At 43.4% G+C, this 23,018-nt stretch overlaps 1 protein-coding gene and 1 pseudogene across 4 annotated transcripts in view; one reads left to right on the top strand and one right to left on the bottom strand.

Annotated features, from left to right (window-relative positions):
- The window catches only part of LOC136486710 (probable RNA-dependent RNA polymerase 3), a 59,262-nt gene extending 36,929 nt beyond the window's left edge, over positions 1-22,333 (top strand). For 2 of the 4 annotated variants that reach the window (XM_066483669.1, XM_066483670.1), the window contains exons 10-17: positions 5,215-5,285; positions 5,389-5,489; positions 6,064-6,274; positions 7,041-7,183; positions 7,474-7,633; positions 20,559-20,700; positions 21,533-21,699; positions 21,794-22,333. In XM_066483669.1, the coding sequence (XP_066339766.1) occupies positions 5,215-5,285; positions 5,389-5,489; positions 6,064-6,274; positions 7,041-7,183; positions 7,474-7,633; positions 20,559-20,700; positions 21,533-21,699; positions 21,794-22,021 (1,223 nt within the window). In that variant the 3' untranslated portion in view covers positions 22,022-22,333. Of the gene's footprint in view, positions 1-5,192; positions 5,286-5,388; positions 5,490-6,063; positions 6,275-7,040; positions 7,184-7,473; positions 7,634-20,558; positions 20,701-21,524; positions 21,700-21,793 lie in introns of all 4 variants that reach the window. The other 2 variants (XR_010766929.1, XM_066483671.1) reach the window with 2 other exon arrangements.
- LOC136487203 (uncharacterized) lies at positions 10,909-17,015 on the bottom strand (annotated as a pseudogene).
- Positions 22,334-23,018: the final 685 nt, after the last annotated feature.

Here is a 23,018-nt window from a genome sequence, read left to right as displayed (position 1 = left end):
GGTGCCTCCCTGCCAGTGGCGCCTGATGCTGGGCCCCTAAAAACGCCCAGGCTAGGCCTGATAGTGGGCTGCTTGATGGACCTGAGGAAACGGCCCATCTGCCTATGGACGGCCTTGTTCTGGAGAATTTCTTTACGGGCCAGCTTCTCCAGCCATCCCCAGCTGACGGTCAAGACACGCCTGTTCGGCCTCAAGTCCTGACGGCGGCACCGCACACGTCCTCTGCTGGCGGCTCCAGGGCCGGGGCACTGCGAGTGTACTCTCGCTCGCGCTTCCGTACTAGGCCCCCCTCTACCTCCGCACACTTCGGGGAAGTGGACGCGGCTGCTCCTTCAACGTCGGTGATCCCCCAACTTGAAAGAGCTCGCAAGCCAACAGATAGCCTCCTACCGCTGCATGTTATTCACATGAGGTGCGTCAAAGTTGCGGCTCCGGGTTCTTTACCTCGACGAAGCAGAAGGGTGGCTGGAGTTGACCCGCGTTCTCCAGGACCAGTCACCACCGAAGCACAAAGGAGGGTTATGAGGAGTCTAGGTTTTGCGTGCAAAGGAAAAATTGATCTCAAGACTCAAGATGCCTACTTCAAGATTATGGGGAGCCGACTCACTGAGAGCCATGTGGCTGCCATGGCGGCTATCTTCGGCTGGAACATCGAAGAGGACGCTCAGGTTCGAGCACGGGACTTCCTGTAACTTCCTGGTTTCAATTTGCCGGTCGAAATTCTTTTGTTTTAGTCATGAATCCATCTTCTATTCTGATTTGGAATGCGCGTGGCCTTAACCAAAATAGCCGGTGTAATGCTGTAAGTGATGTAATACATTCCTCAAATGCCCCTGTGGTCTGTCTTCAAGAAACCAAAATTGCTTTTATGAATCAGAGAATTTTCCTCTCAGTTTTTGGCACTGCTTATGACAAGTATGTGGAACTGCCAGCTGATGGTACGAGGGGAGGGATCTTGATTGCCTGGAAAAGCAATATCTGTCAGATCCTAGCTTCCAGAGTGGATAATTATTCTATCTCAGTTCAATTTGAGGAACAAGAAGGTCGCAATTGGTGGTTTACAGGAGTCTATGGTCCTCAAGATGATGTTGATAAGATAGCATTCTTGCAAGAGCTTCGTGATGTGCGAGCTTTATGTTTTGGCCCATGGCTGATAGCGGGGGACTTCAACTTAATATACCAAGCTTCTGATAAAAACAATACCAATTTGGATCGAGCAATGATGGGTCGGTTCAGGCGCTACCTTGATGATGTTGAGGCTAAAGAAATTCCTCTGGTAGGAAGGAAATACACATGGTCTAATGAAAGATCTTCTCCCACCCTCGTGAGGCTTGATAGAGCTTTCTGCTGTGTTGATTGGGAGGATATCTTCCCTGATGCCATCCTACAGAGCAGCGCCTCGGTTGTGTCTGACCATTGCCCACTGGTTTTGGGTTTGAAGGTTAGTACTAGAGGCAAACGCAAATTCCATTTTGAGAGTTTTTGGACTAAAATGTCCGGATTTATAGAAGCAGTTCAGTAGAATTGGAATGCTCCGGTATCTTCATCCTGCGCAGTTGAACGGCTCTTCCTCAAACTTCAGAGACTTAGGGTCCGTTTGGTTGGGCTTTTGGCTTTGGCTTTTGACCCCAAAAGCCAAAAGCCCAACCAAAGGGGCTGCTTTTCCAGGCGGCTTTTTCAGAAGCAGCTGCTTTTCCGTAGTACAGTTTTGAAAGCTGGTTTGACCCTGCTTTTGGCTTTTGGCTTTCTGCTTTTCGAAATTGGTGGAATAAAAAGCTCTTCCATGGTTGTTTCAAGAGAGATAAAGATAAAAGGTATATTTTATACTTGTTTAACTAAATAGCTTTCAGCTTTTCTACAGCTCACAGCCTACAGCAGCTTTCTCACAGCTCACAGCCCACAGCAGCTTTTTCCCACAGCCACAGCTCAACCAAACACACCCTTAGCCGAGACCTTCAGAAATGGGGCCAACGGAAAATTGGTAATGTCAAGCTTCAGCTAGGGATAGCCAAGGAAATTCTGCACCATCTTGAGATTGCTAGGGATTCTAGGGATCTTTCTCCAAGTGAGGAATGACTGAGGAAGAAACTTAAGCTTCACTGTTTGGGATTGGCTTCTCTTGAACGTACTATTGCACGCCTCCGTTCTAGAGTTCTGTACTTGAAGGAAGGTGATGCTAACACGTCCTTTTTCCACCAGCAAGCCCGTTACAGGAAGAAGAAAAACTTCATTGCAAAGTTGCAAGTGGGTGATCAAACAGTAGTTGACCAAGAAGATAAACAGGAAGCAGTCCTGCAGTTTTATGAGAATTTGTTGGGCACGGCTGAGGAGAGGGATTATACCATTGACTTTGCAGAAATTGGGATTCAGCAGCATGATCTCTCTTCGTTGGAGAGCCCTTTCACGGAGGAAGAAGTATGGGCTACAATAAAGGAGATGCCATTGGACAAAGCCTCAGGACCCGATGGATACACATGCAGATTTTATAAATCTTGTTGGGGTATTATCAAAGACGACATCATGTCGGCTTTATCGGCTATACATCGAGGTCATGTGGCTCGTTTCAGGCTGCTCAACACAGCTTTCATCTCCCTTTTACCAAAACAGCAGGACGCCAACTCGGTCAAGGATTTCAGGCCCATAAGTTTAATTCACAGTTTCGCCAAGCTGGTGACAAAAATCATGGCCAACAGACTGGTTCCTCTCTTGCCAAGCCTGGTCCCTCCCAATCAGAGCGCTTTCATTAGAGGAAGGAACATACATGATAACTTTCTTTTTGTACAACAGATGGTCAAGGCTTTGCATGGGAAAAAAGAAGCGCATGTTCTCCTAAAGTTGGATATCTCAAAAGCCTTTGACTCTGTCGCTTGGCCTTTTCTGTTGGAGGTTCTTCGCCATCTGGGCTTTGGACAGCGGTGGTGTAACCCTATATGCTTGGTGCTGTCTACTTCGTCTACTTAGGTATTGGTTAATGGTGAGCCGGGGTCTGGTTTTTTCCACCATCGTGGTCTTAGGCAGGGTGATCCTCTCTCACCCATGCTATTCATCTTGGTAATGGATGTTCTCAATTCCTTGATAAAATATGCCACCAGACACCACCTTCTGCAACCCCTCACGGTACAACAGGCCATTCATAGGGCCTCTTTCTTTGCGGATGATGCTGTTATCTTCCTTCGACCATGTGTGGATGATCTCAGAACAATGAAACATATTTTAGATATTTTTGGTCAGGCCTCTGGACTCCATACAAAATTCTCCAAGAGTTCAGCTTTCCCAATTCAGTGCTCACAGGAAGAGGTACAGCAAATTTCGGAGCACCTGGCATGCTCCACAAAGGAGTTTCCGTGCACTTATTTGGGCTTACCACTTACAATCAGAAAACCTTCCAAGGAAGTACTCTTGCCTCTGATTGACAAGGTTGCTGGTTACCTCCCAAGCTGGAAAGCCTCTCTGATGAATAGAGCAGGCCACCTGATTATGACTAGGGTGGTTCTCACGGCTTCTGTGATACATCATCTTTTGGCTATTGACCTGCCCAAATGGGTTATCAAAGCTATTGACAAAAAACGGCGGGGTTTCCTATGGAAAGGACAGGAACAGGCAAATGGTGGAAATTGCCTGGTCTCATGGGAAAAGGTACAACGCCCTTTGGAATATGGAGGTCTAGGCATACACAACATTGAGTCCTTTGGTTGGGCATTGCGGATTAGATGGCTTTGGGCTAAAAAAAACAGATCATTCTCGTCCTTGGGCTGGTCTTCATATCCAGGTACCCCAAAAGGCTCAAGCCTTATTTAACATGGCAGTGGTCTCGGTTGTTGGAAACGGGGAAACAATCCTATTCTGGAAAGACAGATGGTTGGAAGGAAAAACTTTGGCTGAAATTGCTCCTAATCTGTTTCAGACTATTCCTAAGAAAGTTGTCAAATCTAGAACAGTGGCACAGGCCCTCTCCAACAGGCACTGGGTTTCAGATATTAGAGGAGGCCTCTCAGTGGAGGTCCTGATGGAGTACCTGTTACTTTGGGATCAGTTAGATGGTGTCCATCTAAATCAGGATACCCCGGATCAACACCGCTGGAAGCTGACCCAATCTGGAATCTACACCAGCAAGTCTGCATATGAAGCCCTTTTCGTTGGCTCAATAAAGTTTATCCCATGGAAAAGAATCTGGAAAAGTTGGGCTCCCTTACGCTGCAAGTTCTTTGTTTGGCTGGCTATTAAACAGCGGTTATGGACTGCTGACCGGCTGGCCAGGAGGGGCCTGCAGCACCCCCCGGCATGTCCGTTCTGTGACCAAGCACAGGAAACAGCCCCCCACCTGCTGTTATCTTGTGTTTTTACTAGACAAATTTGGACTTTGGTCTTCTCACATCTCAATCTAGTAGTTGATGTGCCGGTAAACTCCTCCAGCTTCTCAGCTTGGTGGGGCAAAGTCATTAGAGCTGCTCCAAATCAGTGGCGAAATGGGTTTAAATTCGCTCATCATTTTGGGTGGCTTGGGAGATTTGGAAACATAGAAATTCTTGCGTGTTTGAAGGTGTTCTCCCTAACTCCCAGGTTCTCCTGCAGGCCATAACAAATGAAAGCACCCTGTGGTGCTTGGCTGGAGCTTCTAAGCTCAAAGAGCTGCTTGCTAGGTCGCTTGTAGCACCATCTTAGGTTTGGTGCTCTATGGTCAGGTCTTTCCTTGTTTTGGGTGTGTAGTGTTTTGTAAGTGTGGGGCTGTGTTTGGTACTTAGTCTGGGGGCTCTCCCCCCCTCTCTATGTACTTTCTTTTCTATCTTAATGAAATGACACGCAGCTCTCCTACGTAGTTCGAGAAAAAAAAGACATGGAAAGATCCCAATTGATGACTCCTTTTTGATGGGTACAACCGACCCCACAGGGTCCTTAAAATCTAACGAAGTTTATGTCATACTGTAAGTATTCAACAATGCCTGTTGAATCTTGATGTTTTTTTGTCTCCTCTGAGCAGCTAAATTGTTAGTGGTGTACTGCTCACCATCTTTTACAGTTAAACTCCAGAAACAACAGAAACTAGTCGTGCATGCCTGCATAATCTCACATGAATCAGAAACTTCTTTAGGGTTTTCCAGACCTATTTGCATGATGTATACCAATGTTGCTGCATTATTCTCGTTTTACCTTTCTTTAATTCTTTGTAATGTGACTACATTTTTGGCAAAAAGCTTATGTCATTCTAAAAAAAAGGAACAAATTACCAAGGTTGGATGAGGGTGTGGATGTACACCCAGACCACTCAAGTTCAAATCCTCATCGAGGTGAATTTCGCTGCCTAATTCTTACTAATTAATATTGAGTCTTCTAGTTCCTTCTATGTTTGTTTAGAAAAGCTGGAATAAATTACTGGGTTCCTTGCAACAGTTGAACCTAAGGGTGTTATTACCCTCCTTGGTGCTGCCTTCACCTCTGTGTCCCTCAGCTGGTTATCCAGGTGAAAACCACTATATATCCTTTTGTATCAGGTAATGATGGCATCATCACATTGTGTGTAGGAGGCATGACTTTGGAGTTCCTGCTGATGCTGAGTTCACTCAGAGAGAAGATGCTCAGCACTGGTTTAGTCATTGGCCATGCTTTGTGGTCATCTGCCACTCTTCGATGGTGGCTGTTAACTGAGTGCACCTTATTGGTCACTCTCCATGTCGGAGGACTTCAGTTAGGAGTCTTGGAGATCCTCTCTTTCAGTTGCATAAGACAAGTGTTAGTGCATAGCAAGCTGCAAGCACTGTTCTTGTGGTTTTGTGTCGTAGGCCTGGGTTTGTGACTTCGTGTTGCTTGATGCACACCTTGTTTCAGTGTTCTATCCCTTTTTTGCGTCATCGTTTTGCGGAACGTAGAGGCCACAATATTTCATCTTGAAACAAAGCTTGCTTCATCTAAAACAGAAATTTACTGAAATATGATAGTAGATTATGTGTAATCTGTTAGGGTAGCATGAAATTAACAGTTTATTACTAAATTTTAGACAACTGAGTATTTTTTTCTTGCTGTTCCTATTGGTGGCCGTTGTAACTTGCTATATCTCCTGTTGCACAGTGGTGATGGCCAACTTTCTGGAGACGTTCTTGTCTACAAGTATCCTGGGCTACATCTTGGTGATATCCATGTCTTGACTGCTACATATATCCGGGGTTTGGAGGATATTGTTGGAAATTCCAAGTATGCTATATTTTTTCCTGTTTCTGGATCACAAGCTATGGCAAGCAGTTTTGGTGGCAATATGTTCTGGGTATCAAGAAACTCAGAGGTTGGTTGGTGTTATCACTACTGAAAATCTGTGATCCTGTATTTCTATGGAATATCAACATTTCGTCATATTTTATTTTTGAAAAGGAAACAGAATTTGTTCTTTCTCTTGTGTTTGACCAGCCCTGACTTTAATGCAAGAGCTCATGATGCCTCTTCGTTCCACTCCTACCAGTAGATTAGAATGGAGTTAAACCATTTTCTCTTTCTGTATATTGTGGATGATTTTGAATCTGGACTTCCTTTTTCTGCCTAGTAGATGTTGCTCTATGCTGTGTTTAAACCTTTGTAAGAATTTCTAGTCCATTGTTTTCTGTATTTAATGTGCTTATCTAGTTTTTTTTTCATGAATACAACTCTATGGACATGACCTGCAGTGAATGCTCTTTAACTGAAGTCTTCCATATCAACTGTGTTGCATTATATTCTGTTTTGCAGTTTAGTTTTATTGATTTGTATGTACTATATAAATTGTTGAAATTAGGGGTGTGATTGGTTTTTGTAAATTAGGTATTGAGCACCCTTTTTTTGTGTAGTACTAAGGATCACAGTTGGGCTCAATATGGATACGTATCTTATTAGATACAATAGCAACTCATTGACATGGATAGCCATTTCTTATTATAAAATAGATTGCATGATAAATCACTCGTTTTGATATCCTGATGCATGGCACACTTTCAAGCCTTTCTTTGTTTTGTTTATTTCTGCCAACTTACTAATGGGAGCTCTCACTAACTCACTATGACTGAATTTGGTGTTTTCAGTTACTGAAATACTTCAAACCATGTCAGCCTCGGCTTCAAAGGATTACTCAAAAGAGAAAGGAGCAAAAGAACCCTCAACATTATGGATCCTCCCTGGAAAGTGCATTATTCGATGATTTTTTGAGGACTAGGTTTACACTCAGGTATATTAACGTTTGAGCTGGACTCTGCTTGCCAAGATTAGTCTTTTTTTTTCTTTGTTTGGAAAGCATTTAAAAACTAAAATTTTCGGATTAGAGAAGTGTTTCTGGGTGAGAAATTCCTGTTTAAATGTTCATTTCGTGCTTTAGGATAACATATTTAAGCAATCATTATATTGGGCTAACAATTTTTGTCTTATAACTACTTTTGAGGTACCATTATTTTTAATTTTGGTGACTATTTCATAGATCCTGAGGTGTATAATCTTATCTCTGTTGAGTTTTCCTTGCAGTTCATCACCAGATACAGTTGCTAACTGTTGGCTGGCATATATGGACCGATTGTTATCTTGTGAAGTTAGTATAACTGAGAAGAAATATCTGAAGGACAAGATGCTAAGTTTAGTAGATGCTTACAATGAAGCTCTTGATGATTGGAAAACTTTGAACAAGGTTATTTCGTAACATTTATTATAAATTTCTAGTTTTAAAATGTTATTATATGTTTGCGTTTGTGCTATAGCACCGACACACACTCCAGTAAATTTTATGTTAACTCGTGTGTTTTCAGAATTAATTACATGAGAACCTGTTGATTGGTTTACTGTCCAAAATTTATTGAAGCCTCATGTGGACCATATTTATGCCTGAGAGTCGATGCCTTGGGTCACAAGGTTATTCTGAAATTTATCCATTAAGTTTGATATTAACACTTATCCACTTTCAAACTAATTTTCTAATATTCTGCATAAAGATGATGATTGGTTTACTATCCAATTGAAACCTCGTATGATAGGAAGATTGCCTACAGTATTACCAGTACAGACATGGTTTGGAGATGTTTAAAATCCTTTTTAGATTTGCTAGGGGCTTGTACGCTTGTAGAGTGGCTTGTGCTTGGCTTGTTGGCATACACAATTCATCTATTCTTTGGGCGTGTTTGGCACAGCTTCAACTTTGGATCTGCTGTTTTTAGACTAAAATCAGAAGTGGTACCTCCAGCTCCAGCTCCAAGACCGCCAAGCAGGGCCTTTGTTTGTCTAATAACTGAACCATGGTGAAATTTGACTATATTTGATGTTACTTATACACAGGGTGCACTTAGTGCTGTGAGCTCCCGCTCTGTGCGGGGTCTGGGAAGGGCGTCAGTGGCAAGCCTTATCCTCGCCTGTGCAATGCGAGGAGACTGCGTGATGGGCACACGTCTATGGATCACGTGTGACGAGTAGTTGTGTCCCGATCTTCTCGAAGGATCCGCGAACTTGATAACTTGTCGCTGCGTGACCTGGTGAAGAGGCAATGCACCGCGGGGCTGCCCACGCGACGAACTACCGAGACAATCACCCTTCCACGTACCGACGAAACAGCCCACGCAATCACGCCGTATAGATGTGAAGGCACAAACTGGGTGAACCGCAGTTCGGCGTTCTACAACTCCCTCAGGAATCGAAAGATCAAGTTTGCAAGCCTCTCAAGACTCACGCTGGAACAAGAACTCAAAGAGTTTGTATTTCTGAATTTGCAATCTCCAAGTTACTGTTCACGTCACCCATTACAGGGATATATAATACTAGTTGAGTTTCAGTTTGGAAGAAATAAATGAGAACATGTAGTGGAAAGTTGTAACACTACTTTTATTAATAGCCAGGCCTAGTGGGACGCTGAAAGGTCCTAATATGGCTAGAGGAGGGTGAATAGCCTATTTAAAATTATACAAATCAACTAGAGCAATTTGATTAGTAAGACAAATAGCGAAATGCAAACTTGCTCTAGCTCTACGGGGGTTGCAAGCCACCTATCCAACAATTCTAGTTACAATGATTACTAAACACACAACTTGCTATGATATTACTCACTAAGAGTTCTCAATCTTGCTACACTAAAGAGCTCCACTAGATGAACTTAAATAACAAAACAAGCTTTCAATTCTAATTACATTAAAGAGCTTGTCACAACTAGTTTGCAAGAATATATAAGAGTGAGTAGGGTGATTATACCGCCGTGTAGAGGGATGAACCAATCACAAGATGAAGATGAAATCAATCACCGAGAGAATGCCAAATGGCAAGAGACAACCGATTTTCTCCCGAGGTTCATGTGCTTCCCAACACGCTACGTCCCCATTGTGTCGACCAACACTTGGTGGTTCGGCGGCTAAGAGATGTTTCACAAACCTCGTCCACACGATTGGACACCGCAAGAACCTACCCACAAGTGAGGTAACTCAATGACACGAGCAATCCACTAGAGTTACATTTCGGCGCTCCGCCGGGGAAGGTACAAATCCCCTCACAATCATCAAAGATGGCCACGTACAATCACCAACTCATGTCAATCCTCCACCGCTGCACCAAGCCATCTAGGTGGTGGCAACCACCAAGAGCAACAAGCAAAATCCGCAGCAAAACACGAATGGCAAGTGCCTCTGGATGCAATCACTCAAGCAATGCACTTGGATTCTCTCCTAATTTCATAAAGATGATGAATCAATGATGGAGATGAGTGGGAGGGCTTTGGCTAAGCTCACAAGGTTGCTATGTTAATAAAAATGTGCAAGAGTGTAAGCTACAGCCGGCCATGGGGCTTAAATAGAAACCCCCACGAAATAGAGCCGTTATACCTCTTCACTGGCAATAACGCGGGCTGATCGGGCGCTCCGGTCAGTTGACCGGACGCTGAGCCCCCAGCGTCCGGTCGCTCGCAGTCAGCCACGTGTTCTGCCTTCAACGGTCATTAGTTTTGACCGGACACTGTGCCTGAGTTGACTGGACGCTGAACACCTAGCGTCCGGTCGTTTACAGTAAGGTTCCAAAACCGATTTTTGCCGACCGGACGTCCGGTCATGTTCGACCGGACCCTACCAGCGTCCGGTCACCCTGTGACTACTTACTGTGCTGACCGACAACACGACCGGACGCAGCCCTTCAGCGTCCGGTCAATGAGCGACCCAGCGTCTGGTCAGTTGACCGACGCCAGCATCTTTGCGACCAACTCCATTTCACCTCTAACTTCTTCACCCTTGCTCAAATGTGCTAACTACCAAGTGTATCATCTTGTGCACATGTGTTAGCATATTTTCACAAACATTTTCAAGGGTGTTAGCACTCCACTAGATCCTAAATGTATATGGAATGAGTTAGAGCATCTAGTGGCATTTTGATAACCGCATTCTGATACGAGTTTCACCCCTCTTAATAGTACGGCTATCGATCCTAAATATGATCACACTCACTAAGTGTCTTGATCACAAAAACAAAATGACTCCTATCATTTATACCTTTGCCTTGAGCCTTTTGTTTTTCTTTCTTCTTTTCTAAGCTTAAGCATTTGATCATCACCATGCCATCACCATCGTCATGATCTTCGCCATTGCTTCATCACTTGGAGTAGTGTTACCTATCTCATAATCACATTGATAAACTAGGTTATCACTTAGGGTTTCATCAATTAACCAAAACCAAACTAGAGCTTTCAGACGCATGGATGGTTGATATTCTTCTGCATGCATGCTGGAACGTGTGGATAGCAACCCGGTTGCTGGCTGCATGCATTCCTAACTTTTGAATTATTTGCTTGCACTCCAATGACTGTTATTCATGGTAGCTGAATGTTCTTTTCTCTCTCTCTTGCACGTCCAGGTTCCTTGCTTATATTTGGCGGGCAGAATCCATCATCATCCCACGCTTGTTCGTGCACTCCATCATTCCTAAGAACATTAAAACAAGTACTCAAAAGCATAGCCCATTCAACATAATCTGATTATTAAGCATAAGGTTAGCGTTCACCTGAGAATGAATTTCCTTCTCCAATTGTTTTGCTCTACTCCTTGTAATCGGATCAGCTATATCAAATGTAGTTTCATTTGGAGATGAGTGAATGCTAGGAATGTCCTCATTAGCCTCCCCCTCTTGAGGAGTCGTCCTCGACTCAGGCTCACCAACAAATGGAAGCAAGTCTTTGACATTGAATGTTGTACTCACATTGGAATATTCAGGTGACAGCTCAATTTTGTAAGCATTATCATTTATCTGGTGTAAAACCTTGAACGGACCATCACCCCTAGGAGATAACTTACTCTTGCGCTGTTGGGGAAATCGATCCTTGCGTAGATGCAACCACACGAGGTCTCCGGACTGGAATGTAACCTTCTTCTTACCTTTGTTCGCTTGCTTTGCATATTGTGCTGATTTCTTCTCGATATTCCTTCTTGTCTCATCATGTAGCTTCTTGAGAAAATCCGATCTCTTTGCTGCATCCAAGTTAACTTGTTCCTGTAATGGTAAAGGCAAAAGATCCATGGGAGTATGCGGCTTAAAACCATAAACAATTTCAAATGGACAAAAATTTGTTGTGGAATGGACTGCCCGGTTATAAGCAAATTCAACATGTGGAAGGCAGTCTTCCCACAGCTTCAAATTCTTTTTCAGCACGGCACGCAGCACGGTGGATAGGGTACGGTTGACAACTTCAGTTTGTCCATCCGTTTGTGGATGACAAGTGGTGGAAAATAACAACTTCGTGCTAAGTTTAGCCCATAAGGTCTTCCAAAAATAGCTTAGAAATTTTGTATCTCGGTCTAAAACAATAGTCTTTGGCACTCCATGTAGACGAACGATCTCCCAGAAAAACAAATCAGCAACGTGTGAAGCATCATCGCTCTTATGACATGGAATAAAATGTGTCATTTTAGAGAAGCGATCAACAACAAGAAAGATAGAATCCCTCCCCCTCTGAGACCTAGGTAACCCTAGAATAAAATCCATGGATATATCTTCCCAAGGTACAGTTGGGATTGGTAATGGAGTATAAAGACCATAGGGATTAAGGCGGGACTTAGCTTTCAAGCAGATTATGCAACGCTCAACATGTCGCTGGACATCACGTCGCATATGTGGCCAAAAGAAATGATCAGAGAGCATGTCCAATGTCTTTTTGATGCCAAAATGACCAGCTAAGCCACCAGCATGTGCTTCCTGCAAAAGAACTTGACGAATCGAACAGGCTGGAATACATAGTTTGTTAGTCCGAAATAAGAAACCATCATGCACATAATACTTGTCCCAGCCTTTTCCAGCAATGCAATGAGAGAAAGGTTCTTTAAAATCAAAGTCATCAGCATAAAGTGTTTTAATGGATTCCAAACCAAGCACTTTTGTATCTAATTGTGTAACCAAGCCACATCTCCGTGATAAAGCATCAGCAACAATGTTATCTTTCCCACGCTTATGTTTTACAACATAGGAAAATGTTTCAATGAACTCAATCCATTTAGCATGTCGACGGTTCAGCTTGCCTTGGCTTTTGAGATATTTTAAAGCTTCATGATCAGAGTGGATGACAAATTCTTTAGGTAATAAATAATGTTGCCAAACTGTCAAAACTCGAACTAAGGCATGAAGCTCTTTGTCATAGACAGAGTAATTTAGATGTGGACCATTTAACTTTTCAGAAAAGTAGGCAACAATTTTACGTTCCTGAAGTAGCACACCTCCAATGCCAATACCACTTGCATCACATTCGATCTCAGAGGTCTTACCAAAGTCTGGTAGTTGTAGCAGCGGTGCTTCACAAAGCTTTCTTTTCAACTCTTCGAAGGCTTGGTCCTGTTCATCTCCCCACTTGAATGGAACATCCTTCTTTGTCAAATTGTTAAGGGGTGCAGCGATTGCACTGAAATCTTTAACAAAGCGCCGGTAGAAACCTGCAAGACCATGGAAACTTTGACTTGGCTCACATTTTTAGGAGTAGGCCAATCCTTTATCGCTTTAATCTTCTCTTCATCAACCTGGATGCCATCTGCAGTCACAACAAAACCAAGGAAAACAACACGATCTGTGCAAAAGGTGCACTTAGAAATATTTCCATACAATTTCTCGACTCTCAAAACAGTAAGGACTGCACGGATATGATCAAGATGCTCATCAAATGATTTACTATAGATCAAGATATCATCAAAATATACAACCACGAATTTGCCAATGAAAGCTCTTAAAACATGATTCATTAAACGCATAAAAGTTGAAGGAGCATTCGTCAAACCAAAGGGCATCACAAGCCATTCATATAAGCCAAATTTGGTCTTAAATGTTGTCTTCCATTCATCACCAATTTTTATGCGAATTTGGTGATAGCCGCTGCGTAAATCAATCTTGGTGAAAATAGTTGAGCCACTCAATTCATCTAACATGTCATCAAGCCGTGGAATGGGATGGCAATATCTAACAGTTATAGCATTGATAGCACGACAATCAACACACATGCGCCAAGAACCATCTTTCTTCGGGACTAAAAGAACGGGAACAACACATGGTGATAAGGATTCACGAACATACCCTTTGTCCAAAATCTCTTTTACCTGTCGCTGAATTTCCTTTGTCTCTTCGGGATTGGTGCGGTAGGATGGACGATTTGGAAGAGAAGCACCTGGTACCAAATCAATTTGATGCTCAATTCCGCGGAGTGGAGGAAGTCCAGCTGGCACCTCATCGGGAAAAACATCTTCGAAGTCCTGTAAGAGATCAAGAACAACACTAGGCAGCGATGAAGGTAAATCGGTAGTTGAAACTAGGACCTCCTTGTGCAAGAGCACAAAGAATGGGGCTGTGGTGTTCTTCACTTCTTTCAGATCACTCCTGCTCACAAATAAGCACTCATTTTGGCATAGCTGTTTTGAAGTGGAATGAGGCTTTATGTGGCTGGATGGGTTATGAGTCTCTCCCTTACTAGTGTTGGGGGCCTCACTCAATTTTCTTTTCTCAGATTCTTCTCTTTTCATGCGAGTCACATCTGAAGCATAGATCTCTTCTGGAGATAATGGAACAAGAACCACCTTCTTGTCTTTGTGAATGAAAGTATATTTGTTAGACCGTCCAAAGTGCACCGAATCCACATCAAATTGCCATGGACGACCCAGCAGTAAATGGTATGCTTGCATGGGTACAATATCACAATCAACCTCTCCATGATAGTCACCAATGGAGAATGACAAGCGGACCATAGCTGAAACCTTCACTGTCCCAGAATTATTCAGCCATTGCATGTGATACGGATGTGGATGGCGACGTGTCTGCAAACCAAGCTTCTCAACAAGCAAAGCACTAACAATATTGTTGCAGCTCCCACCATCAATGATGAAGCGGCACACTTGTCCTTTCACTTTGCATCGTGATTGAAACAAATTGTGGCGCTGGCCTTGCTCAGCAGCAACAAATTGTGTTGAAAGAACCCACCGAACCACCAAAGAAGGAGACGGTGTATTCAGAGTAGAAGGCGCCAAATCAGGAAAATCAGCAAGCAACTTATCAAAATCAGCACAAGTAATCTCGGCTGGATGCTGAAGAACATCATCTTGGGATAAGTCATCTTTTTTTTTTGAAAACGCAGGAGAGCTGCGTTTCATTGTATTATAGAGAATGAAAAAAGAGGGGGGGGGTCCCCAACAGGATACTCATACGGGGACCAAATATGAATGAGGCGATTACACATACACAAGAATAAGACCCATAAAAACAAACCCGACATGACCTTAACTAGAAGGACCTAGTCTGAACAAACCTAGCCCTTCTAGCTTTTTCGCACCAGCCAAACACCAAAGGCTGTGCTCATTCTTCAGCTCACTCCAAATCAAGTTAATCGAAGGTGAAGCCCCCTCAAAAACACATGCATTTCTATGTTTCCAAATAATCCAGGCCCCAAGAATAATTAGAGAATTCACTCCTTTTCTGTGCTCCTTGTTAACTCTGTTAATAGTCTTGCGCCACCAATCAGCAAAACTTAGTTCGTTATGGTGGGGGACACAATCTGCTAGGTTCAAAATAGAAAATAATCTAAACCAAACTTGTCTTGCCACCACACAAGATGTTAACAGATGTTGTATTGTCTCATCTTCTTGATCGCATAGGGGGCATTTATCCGGATGAGAGAGACCCCTCTTAGCGAGCATGTCTGCCGTCCAACATCTATTACGGATTGCCAACCACAGAAACATTTTGCATTTGCTTGGGGCCCAGGACTTCCATAACCGATGCCAAGGTTCAAAGGTCACAGCACCACAGAAAAACGCTTTATAGGTAGATTTGGAAAAGTAGCAACCACTTGAATCTAGCCTCCATGTGTGACGATCCTCTTGGTCAGTAAAGGTAAATCCCAAGAGACAATCCCATAGCTGCAAGAATTCTCTAATACCAGTCCAGGAAAGGCCTCCTTGAATATCTCTTGGCCATTGCACATTGGTGAGAGCTGCAGCCACAGTCCGGCTATTGCGAATTCTAGAAGAAACACAAGCATAGACAGATGGCGCAAGATTTTCAATCGAACACCCGTGAAGCCATCGATCAGACCAGAAAAGAGTATTCTGACCATTCCCAACCTTAGTCATGACTGCAATGGCAAAAAGGGCTAGCGAGTTAGAGTGCGAAGGCAGTTCCAGATCAAACCATGGACGATCAGCTTTAGTCTTTTTAAACCATTGCCACCTGATTTGTAAAGCCCAGGCCATCACCTCCAAGTTGGGTATGCCCAAGCCAAGCAAAATCTGGAAGAGATTGAATGGCTAAACAATTCAGACCTAGCTCAAAAGTACCATCCTCTGCTGAATACTCACAAGTGTCAAGAGAAAGGTCTGCTAGTGCTTGGGTAATAGGCTCATCCTCCTCTTCACTTTGAGAATCATAAGAACCATCTGCAAATGCAATAATAGTGCGTCTATTGGGACATTCAACTTGCTTATGTCCATGACCACCACACTTAAAACACTCAATCTTGCTTGTCTTCCGTTGGGCTGCTGTAACAGAGGAGCTAGACTGATTGGAATTTTCAGTTTGCCTCTTGAATCAAAATGTTTGGCAGACGTTGAAATTGAACGAGAAGTTGCACGAGATGAAGGTGTGTGCACCCCTGACCCGTGCTGCTGTGAATGGCGCCATGGAGTAGAACTATGAGGAGCTGAAAATGAAGTATGGTTCTTATAAGATTCAGCAAGCTGCCGTTCTGCCCTTTTTGCAAAATGTAGCAATTCATCCATAGTGTTGTAATTAGCCATGTCCACCTTGTCTGCGATTGGTTTATTAAGACCAACCAGAAATCGAGTTATCGTTGATTCCTCATCTTCAGTGATACCGGTACGAAGTAGACACATTTCCATTTCCTGAAAATATTCATCCACACTACGATGACCTTGGACAAGACGTTTCAGCCTTAAATGTAGCTCACGAGAATAATGGGCAGGAACAAATCTCCGCCTCATTTCTCGTTTCATGTCATCCCAAGTAATACGATCATGTCCAACACGGCGGAAATCAGCACACACTTGATTCCACCAAGTGATTGCATAACCTGTGAACTCAATTGCAGCAAGCTTTGCTTTCTTGACAGGAGGGTAAGTATAGAAATCAAAGATCTGATCAACCTTGGTCTCCCACTCAAAATAATCATCAGCACTTTCCTTTCCGTTAAATTTTGGAATAGACACTTTCACTTTGCTTAAACCATCATCATCACGACGACGACGGCGGTCACGATAACCATGATGGACACCATGCCGATGATCATCCATGTCGAACAACATATCATCATCACCATCATAATCTCCACCTCTAACTAGAACGCGCCGAGCACGACCAAAACCATGGCCAAACCCACCACGTTCATGTCCATGACCAGCGGCACGACGTGGTGCCTCATTATCTTCATTGTCATCATCCTCATTTGGTGGTGGTTCTCTATGAGGCATGTTCAATTGGAGAGTTTGTAGTTGTTGCATCAAATCATTCATTTGTGTACGCAGCTCTTGGAATTCCTCCACCGAAACAGCGGCACCATCTCCACGTCCTGCCATATTAGTAGAGGGGAAAAAAGGACAATATATATGTGGAATATATGTGGAATCACTCCCTCACCACTTGTTGAACAAGTTCTTTCTCTTCCTAGAAAGGGCAAGAACCGGGGCTGCAATCTGTAGTGGAAGAGTGATTGTACCAGAGACTACGGTGCAACAGCTCACGGTGCTTTTTAGTGGAGCTTGGTGGGGATAAAATGTACAAGTAGTGCGCTGAAATGTAGTGATGCAAAACCGAATAATAATCCAAAAGAGAAATAACACAAGTCTAAGTTGCTAAATAGAAAGAAAAAGATGCAAAAGAAAGGAACAATATGGAAGAAGTGGAAACAACTCGCACCAACCAAAGTGCTGCTCAAGCCCCTTTTGGCGTGCTGATCACAAGTCTCTTTTGTTTCTTCTTTTTTTATATATATACTCTCGCTTTTTTTTCTTTTTTTTTTTTGATATCTTTTGAGACAAACGCAGCACAACTTTCAACTAAGGGGGCGCAGCAAAGACAACATAGAGGGGTGGCGCATCCCAAAGAACAAGAAAACTCGGGTGGAAAGGGTGGGAATTTGTGGCGGTTAAAAAGCAATCAAGGGTGGGACGGGTGGGTTTTTTTTAATATATATATTCAGCTGATCAAGGATAAAAGTTAGAACGATGTGCAAAAGAAAAATTTCAGCAACTAGACAAGTCTCAAAGGATTGAAAACTCGATAATGCAAACTACAAATCAGGCACAAATGAGAGGCTGTAGGTTTTCTATTTGTCTATGTGTGGACTGTGGGTATATAAAAAACTATCCTACCAAAATAAGAATGATCCTAACGAGTAAACGGAGGCTCTGGTACCAGATGATGAGCACACGTCTATGGATCACGTGTGACGAGTAGTTGTGTCCCGATCTTCTCGAAGGATCCGTGAACTTGATAACTTGTCGCTGCATGACCTGGTGAAGAGGCAATGCACCGCGAGGCTGCCCACGCGACGAACTACCGAGACAATCACCCTTCCACGTACCGACGAAACAGCCCACGCAATCACGCCGTATAGATATGAAGGCACAAACTGGGTAAACCGCAGTTCGGCGTTCTACAACTCCCTCAGGAATCGAAAGATCAAGTTTGCAAGCCTCTCAAGACTCACGCTGGAACAAGAACTCAAAGAGTTTGTATTTCTGAATTTGCAATCTCCAAGTTACTGTTCACGTCACCCATTACAGGGATATATAATACTAGTTGAGTTTCAGTTTGGAAGAAATAAATGAGAACATGTAGTGGAAAGTTGTAACACTACTTTATTAATAGCCAGGCCTAGTGGGACGCATGGATGGTTGGCATTCTTCTGCATGCATGCTGGAACGTGTGTGGATAGCAACCCGGTTGCTGGCTGCATGCATTCCTAACTTCCGAAATATTTGCTTGCACTCCAACGACTGTTATTCATGGTAGCTGAATGTTCTTTTCTCTCTCTCTTGCGTGTCCAGGTTCCTTGCTTATATTTGGCGTGCAGAATCCATCATCATCCCACGCTTGTTCGTGCACTCCATCATTCCTAAGAACATTGAAACAAGTACTCAAAAGCATAGGCCCATTCAACATAATCTGATTATTAAGCATAAGGTTAGCGTTCACCTGAGAATGAATTTCCTTCTCCAATTGTTTTGCTCTACTCCTTGTAATCGGACTAGCTATATCAAATGTAGTTTCATTTGGAGATGAGTGAATGCTAGGAATGTCCTCATTACTGCGACTCGAACCCGGGACCTTCCGGTCACAAGCAATAAGACTTTACCGCTTGCACCAGGCCCGCCCTTCATGTTACTTATAGACAGTTATAGAAAATACTAGCTCCTACATTTGATAATATTTCATAAACACACAGCTAGTTTCATAGGACTCACGACATGTACAGCATGATCCATATGACACTGCCTCTTCCTGTAGTAGCAATGCATCTGTTCTTTTGCACATTTACTGTCACGTTATTAGTGTCACCTCACCACCCTATATGTCTGAAACCATTTTGGATCTTCTGGACCTTGATATCTCTAAATTTTTGTGGTTTTTCTATCGATTTCTTTTGAAAGATTTGTGTTCTTTACAAAAGCTTCCTATTTTCAGTGACGCTTTTAGTCTCCATTTTTTGTTTAACTTGATTTAATGTGGTATGTCTTTGTCATATCGAACACAATCTATCCTCTTAGTGGTACTTGGAGGTAGAGAATTGGTGGAATAGTTGATTGTACGAGGCCTACGGACTCTTGGTCTAGGTCACGCCTTGGGCTAGTTAATCTAGTTTGTGGTGGTCAGGTCTCATCCTTCTGGGTTTTTTATTCAGTGCAAACTATTTTGTTTCTTTCAACCCCTCATGGCTCGGCCCGGAGTGAGGTGGTGAAGCTCATGTAAGGGGCCGATCCTTTTTCTCTCTATAATACAAAGATGCGCAGCTCTCCTGCGCATTCTAGAAAAATGATGGAAGAAGTTGGCGGAGGTGTCTTGATCTGTGGGGGCGATGACAAACCAGCGATGAAGACATGCAGATGAGATGACCGACAAGCGAGGCGGTACTGCAATGGAAGATGTTTGCGGAGACGTCATGATCTGTGGTGGCAATGACGAACCGGTGATGAACATGTGTAGACGAGATGACTGAGAAGCGATGTGGGAAGGCGTGCCGTTGCCCCTTAGCATCGTGTGCCTAGCCTAGCCGCACGGGCGAAGGGGTAGATGCCAGTGTAGTAGATGCCAATGTCACAGTAGATATGTGTGAGGACTGTGAGGTCGACAAGCAGTGGGTGACTCAACCCTGATCGGGCAAACGAAAGGGCAAACGACAAGTCAAAAAAGGATCAGAATCAGTGGTAGTGGAGGGCGACGAGGTGGTTTGGTGGGAGGCGTCCTCTAGTGACGCACGCGGCATGGCCCAGCGGCGGGCTCCCTGCAGATCAGACGGATCTCGGCGGAGTAGGGAGGGAGTGGTGGGGTACGACGAGGGTCGACGGCAAGTTACCGGCACGGAGCAGCGGTGGGGCGGGTTGACTACGGTTGAGGACGGTGCCGGAGCGCATGGTCAGGGTGCGACCTGGATCGGCTGCAACCATGACGCCGTGGGGACAGTTCGCGTCCAATCCTAGCCACCACCACAGTAGCAGTAGCACCAGCACTAGCATTGAATTTTCAAATGGCAGAAGGCATAGCACCAATGGTCATGCCTCTATGGTGATCATGGTTTAACTCTCGCATTTCTTTCAGCTTCTGAGTTATACTGAACCTTACTTTTTCAGCTCTTGTGTGTTCGAGAAAAGAAAATAGTGACTCATACTTTTGAACATCATTGGTGATAATGAAAGTTTATTATCATATTATTGCTTTCAGTTACTGTGTATCGTGTACTACAGTCTTTATGCTTGCTTGGTGTTAAGTATCATTTGTTTCCTTCCTTTTCTAACAACAGTTTCATCTCTTTAGCAAGACAAAAGTTTGGTGCAAGTAGTTGTTCATTCTACTTGAACTGACTTGAGCCTTTCCTTTTTCTTCTTTGTCATGGTGACTAGGTCCAAGTTCCCAGAGAGTTGATGGTCAAACATTATCCACACTTCATGGAACAAACTGGATGTCATTCATACCACTCGAAATCTGCATTGGGTGCTATCTACGATGAAGCACTTTCACAAATTGAAAACAGACTTCCAATAGGTGAGCCTGCTTTGTCCTTATGCTGAATAACCTTTACAGTGGTTAGCCTTTCCTGATTTCCTTTCACATTGATTGGTTTGGATATGTTCTATATAGACAAGCTTCATTGTCACTAATCTTGTCCAGAGAAATAACGAGATTTTTACATACTATTTCTGGGAGCTACTGCATTATTTTTGAAGTTTCATGCAGTCTTTATTGAATTCATTTAGGCACAAATTCTTTTGCTACAATAATTTGCAGCTATGCTCTAAGCTTTTAATAGTTGCACAGTTAGAAGTCAAACGCTATCTTCAGCTGGGCTGGGGCATCTGGAAATTGCAAATCACTTGCACCTTTTGCCCATCTCTTTTGCTCACTTCCCACCATATTTTCTTGAAGTTTAGTGTTGCTGCTATTTTTCATTAATATTCCATTGCAACAAATGGATGTCAATAACAGGTTGCTTGAGAGTTACTCCCTCCATCCCATAAAGAATGTTATTCTCACTTCACCAGAAGTCAAACATTTACAATTTTGACCGAATATATCTAAAAAAATATTAACATTTAAAATGCATAATTATCATTAGATAGATTGTTGAATATATTTTTATAATAAACTTATTTGAAGATATAAATGTTACTGGTATTTTCTACAAATCCAGTCAAACTTAAGAAAGTTTGACCGGCACACACCCCATAACATCATTCTTTTTGGGACAAAGGGAGTACTTAATGAAAGGAGCATTTTTCTTAAGTTTATAGTTTGATTGCTGATATTGGCCACTTCTATTAACTTCTGTCATAGATGAGGATTAATACATATCATGTTCATTTGCTTAGCTTCTCAGAGATATCATTCCTCCGATGCTTCACTGATGTGGAAGTATCAGAAATGTGCATGGAGATGTGGAGAAACCGCTATCAAGAGTACCTGACGGACAGGTCACTTTTCTTGCTTGACTCCAAAGAAGGAAAGAACATGAAGCTTCAGCAGGTTCACGCAAAATATAAGCAGGTAATTATCTGATCCTTCTAACGCCCAGTCACATCCAGACATCCTGTTAAGCTGGTACTAACTGTACATCATGTAATGACTTGCAAACTTGTAGATGCTGTACAGCGCTGCAAAATTTGAAGAAACCCCAAGGGATCACCAGACAGTGTTTGCTGAGGCCTGCGCGATATACCAGATCGCTTATGGCTCTGCACGTGCTCATGGTGATGTTAGCAAGTGTGGATTTGCATGGAACGTCGCTGGGGATGCATTATGTCATCTCTATGTGCTGAAGCATGGGAGCAGCTCGGTTGCAATAGTCCGCAGGTTGCTCCAGCTGTAGCAAGTGCTCGAGGCAGATTGGTCCCGTGAATCATGTGCTCTGGTTGTAGCAATATATTAGCAATGAACCTTTAAGAATCTCGTCGTAATGTTCTCTGTTATGAGTTGCTCCAAGCTTCCTAAGGATGTACTTATGTTGCAGCGAGTACTAGTAGTATGTGATTTATGTACACTAAGATCGGCTTATCACACTGGAGATTTGATGTAAAGGCATGGACCTAGCCATGACTCGAATCACCTGACTAGCATGTGTGTAATAGCTTTTCTTAGCATGTTGCATGTGTGTAATAACTTAAGATGTGTTATTAAAAGCTTTTCCGTAGCACTAAGATGATATCAGTTTTAAATCCAAGCTCATGTGTCTTATTAAAGTCAATTCAGCGAGAAATCTAAGCATGCCTCTCATTATAGATTAAAATTCATATTCGAACCTACACATATCTATCTATACTATAAAGAAGCGAATGAATTATAAAGAGTTAAATGCATGAGAGACACTTGAACTTATAACGGGGTGTTACTTAGATTCATGAACTTGAAAAATGCATTTCTGGATATCTAAACTTGTTAGATGATACACCATAGGTTCATACTTGCCACGTGGGTATTTTATCTGACGTGGCATTGCCACGTGGCGCGAAAATATGCAGTGAACCCCCTGAAATCTAAATGGAATATCCAAAGAGGGCATCTGGGTTCTTCCCTCGCCAGGTCACGCACGCCACCGTTCGGCGCAATGGCGCAGAGCGCGTCATGCGCTGCCCACCTCACCTCTGCTGCGCCTTGCCAAGCGTTGTACATGCCGCACTCGCCCCTGCCCACGTCGCCACTTGCCCGTGACCTCGTCTTCACCTCCAGAGCCGAGCCATGTTTGGGGATCTGGATCAGTTCGTCAACGGAGGCATCTTCGGCGTCTTGGGCGGGCGGGAGGACTCGGCTCCAGCGAGCCCCTGCTCGATGTCACCGGCGTCGCGCGGGCTGTAGGAGGTGCCGACCAC

The sequence above is a fragment of the Miscanthus floridulus genome, chromosome 10 (assembly GCF_019320115.1).
Source record: "Miscanthus floridulus cultivar M001 chromosome 10, ASM1932011v1, whole genome shotgun sequence".
NCBI classification, from domain to species: Eukaryota; Viridiplantae; Streptophyta; class Magnoliopsida; order Poales; family Poaceae; genus Miscanthus; species Miscanthus floridulus.
This window is presented reverse-complemented; position numbering and strand designations above follow the sequence as displayed.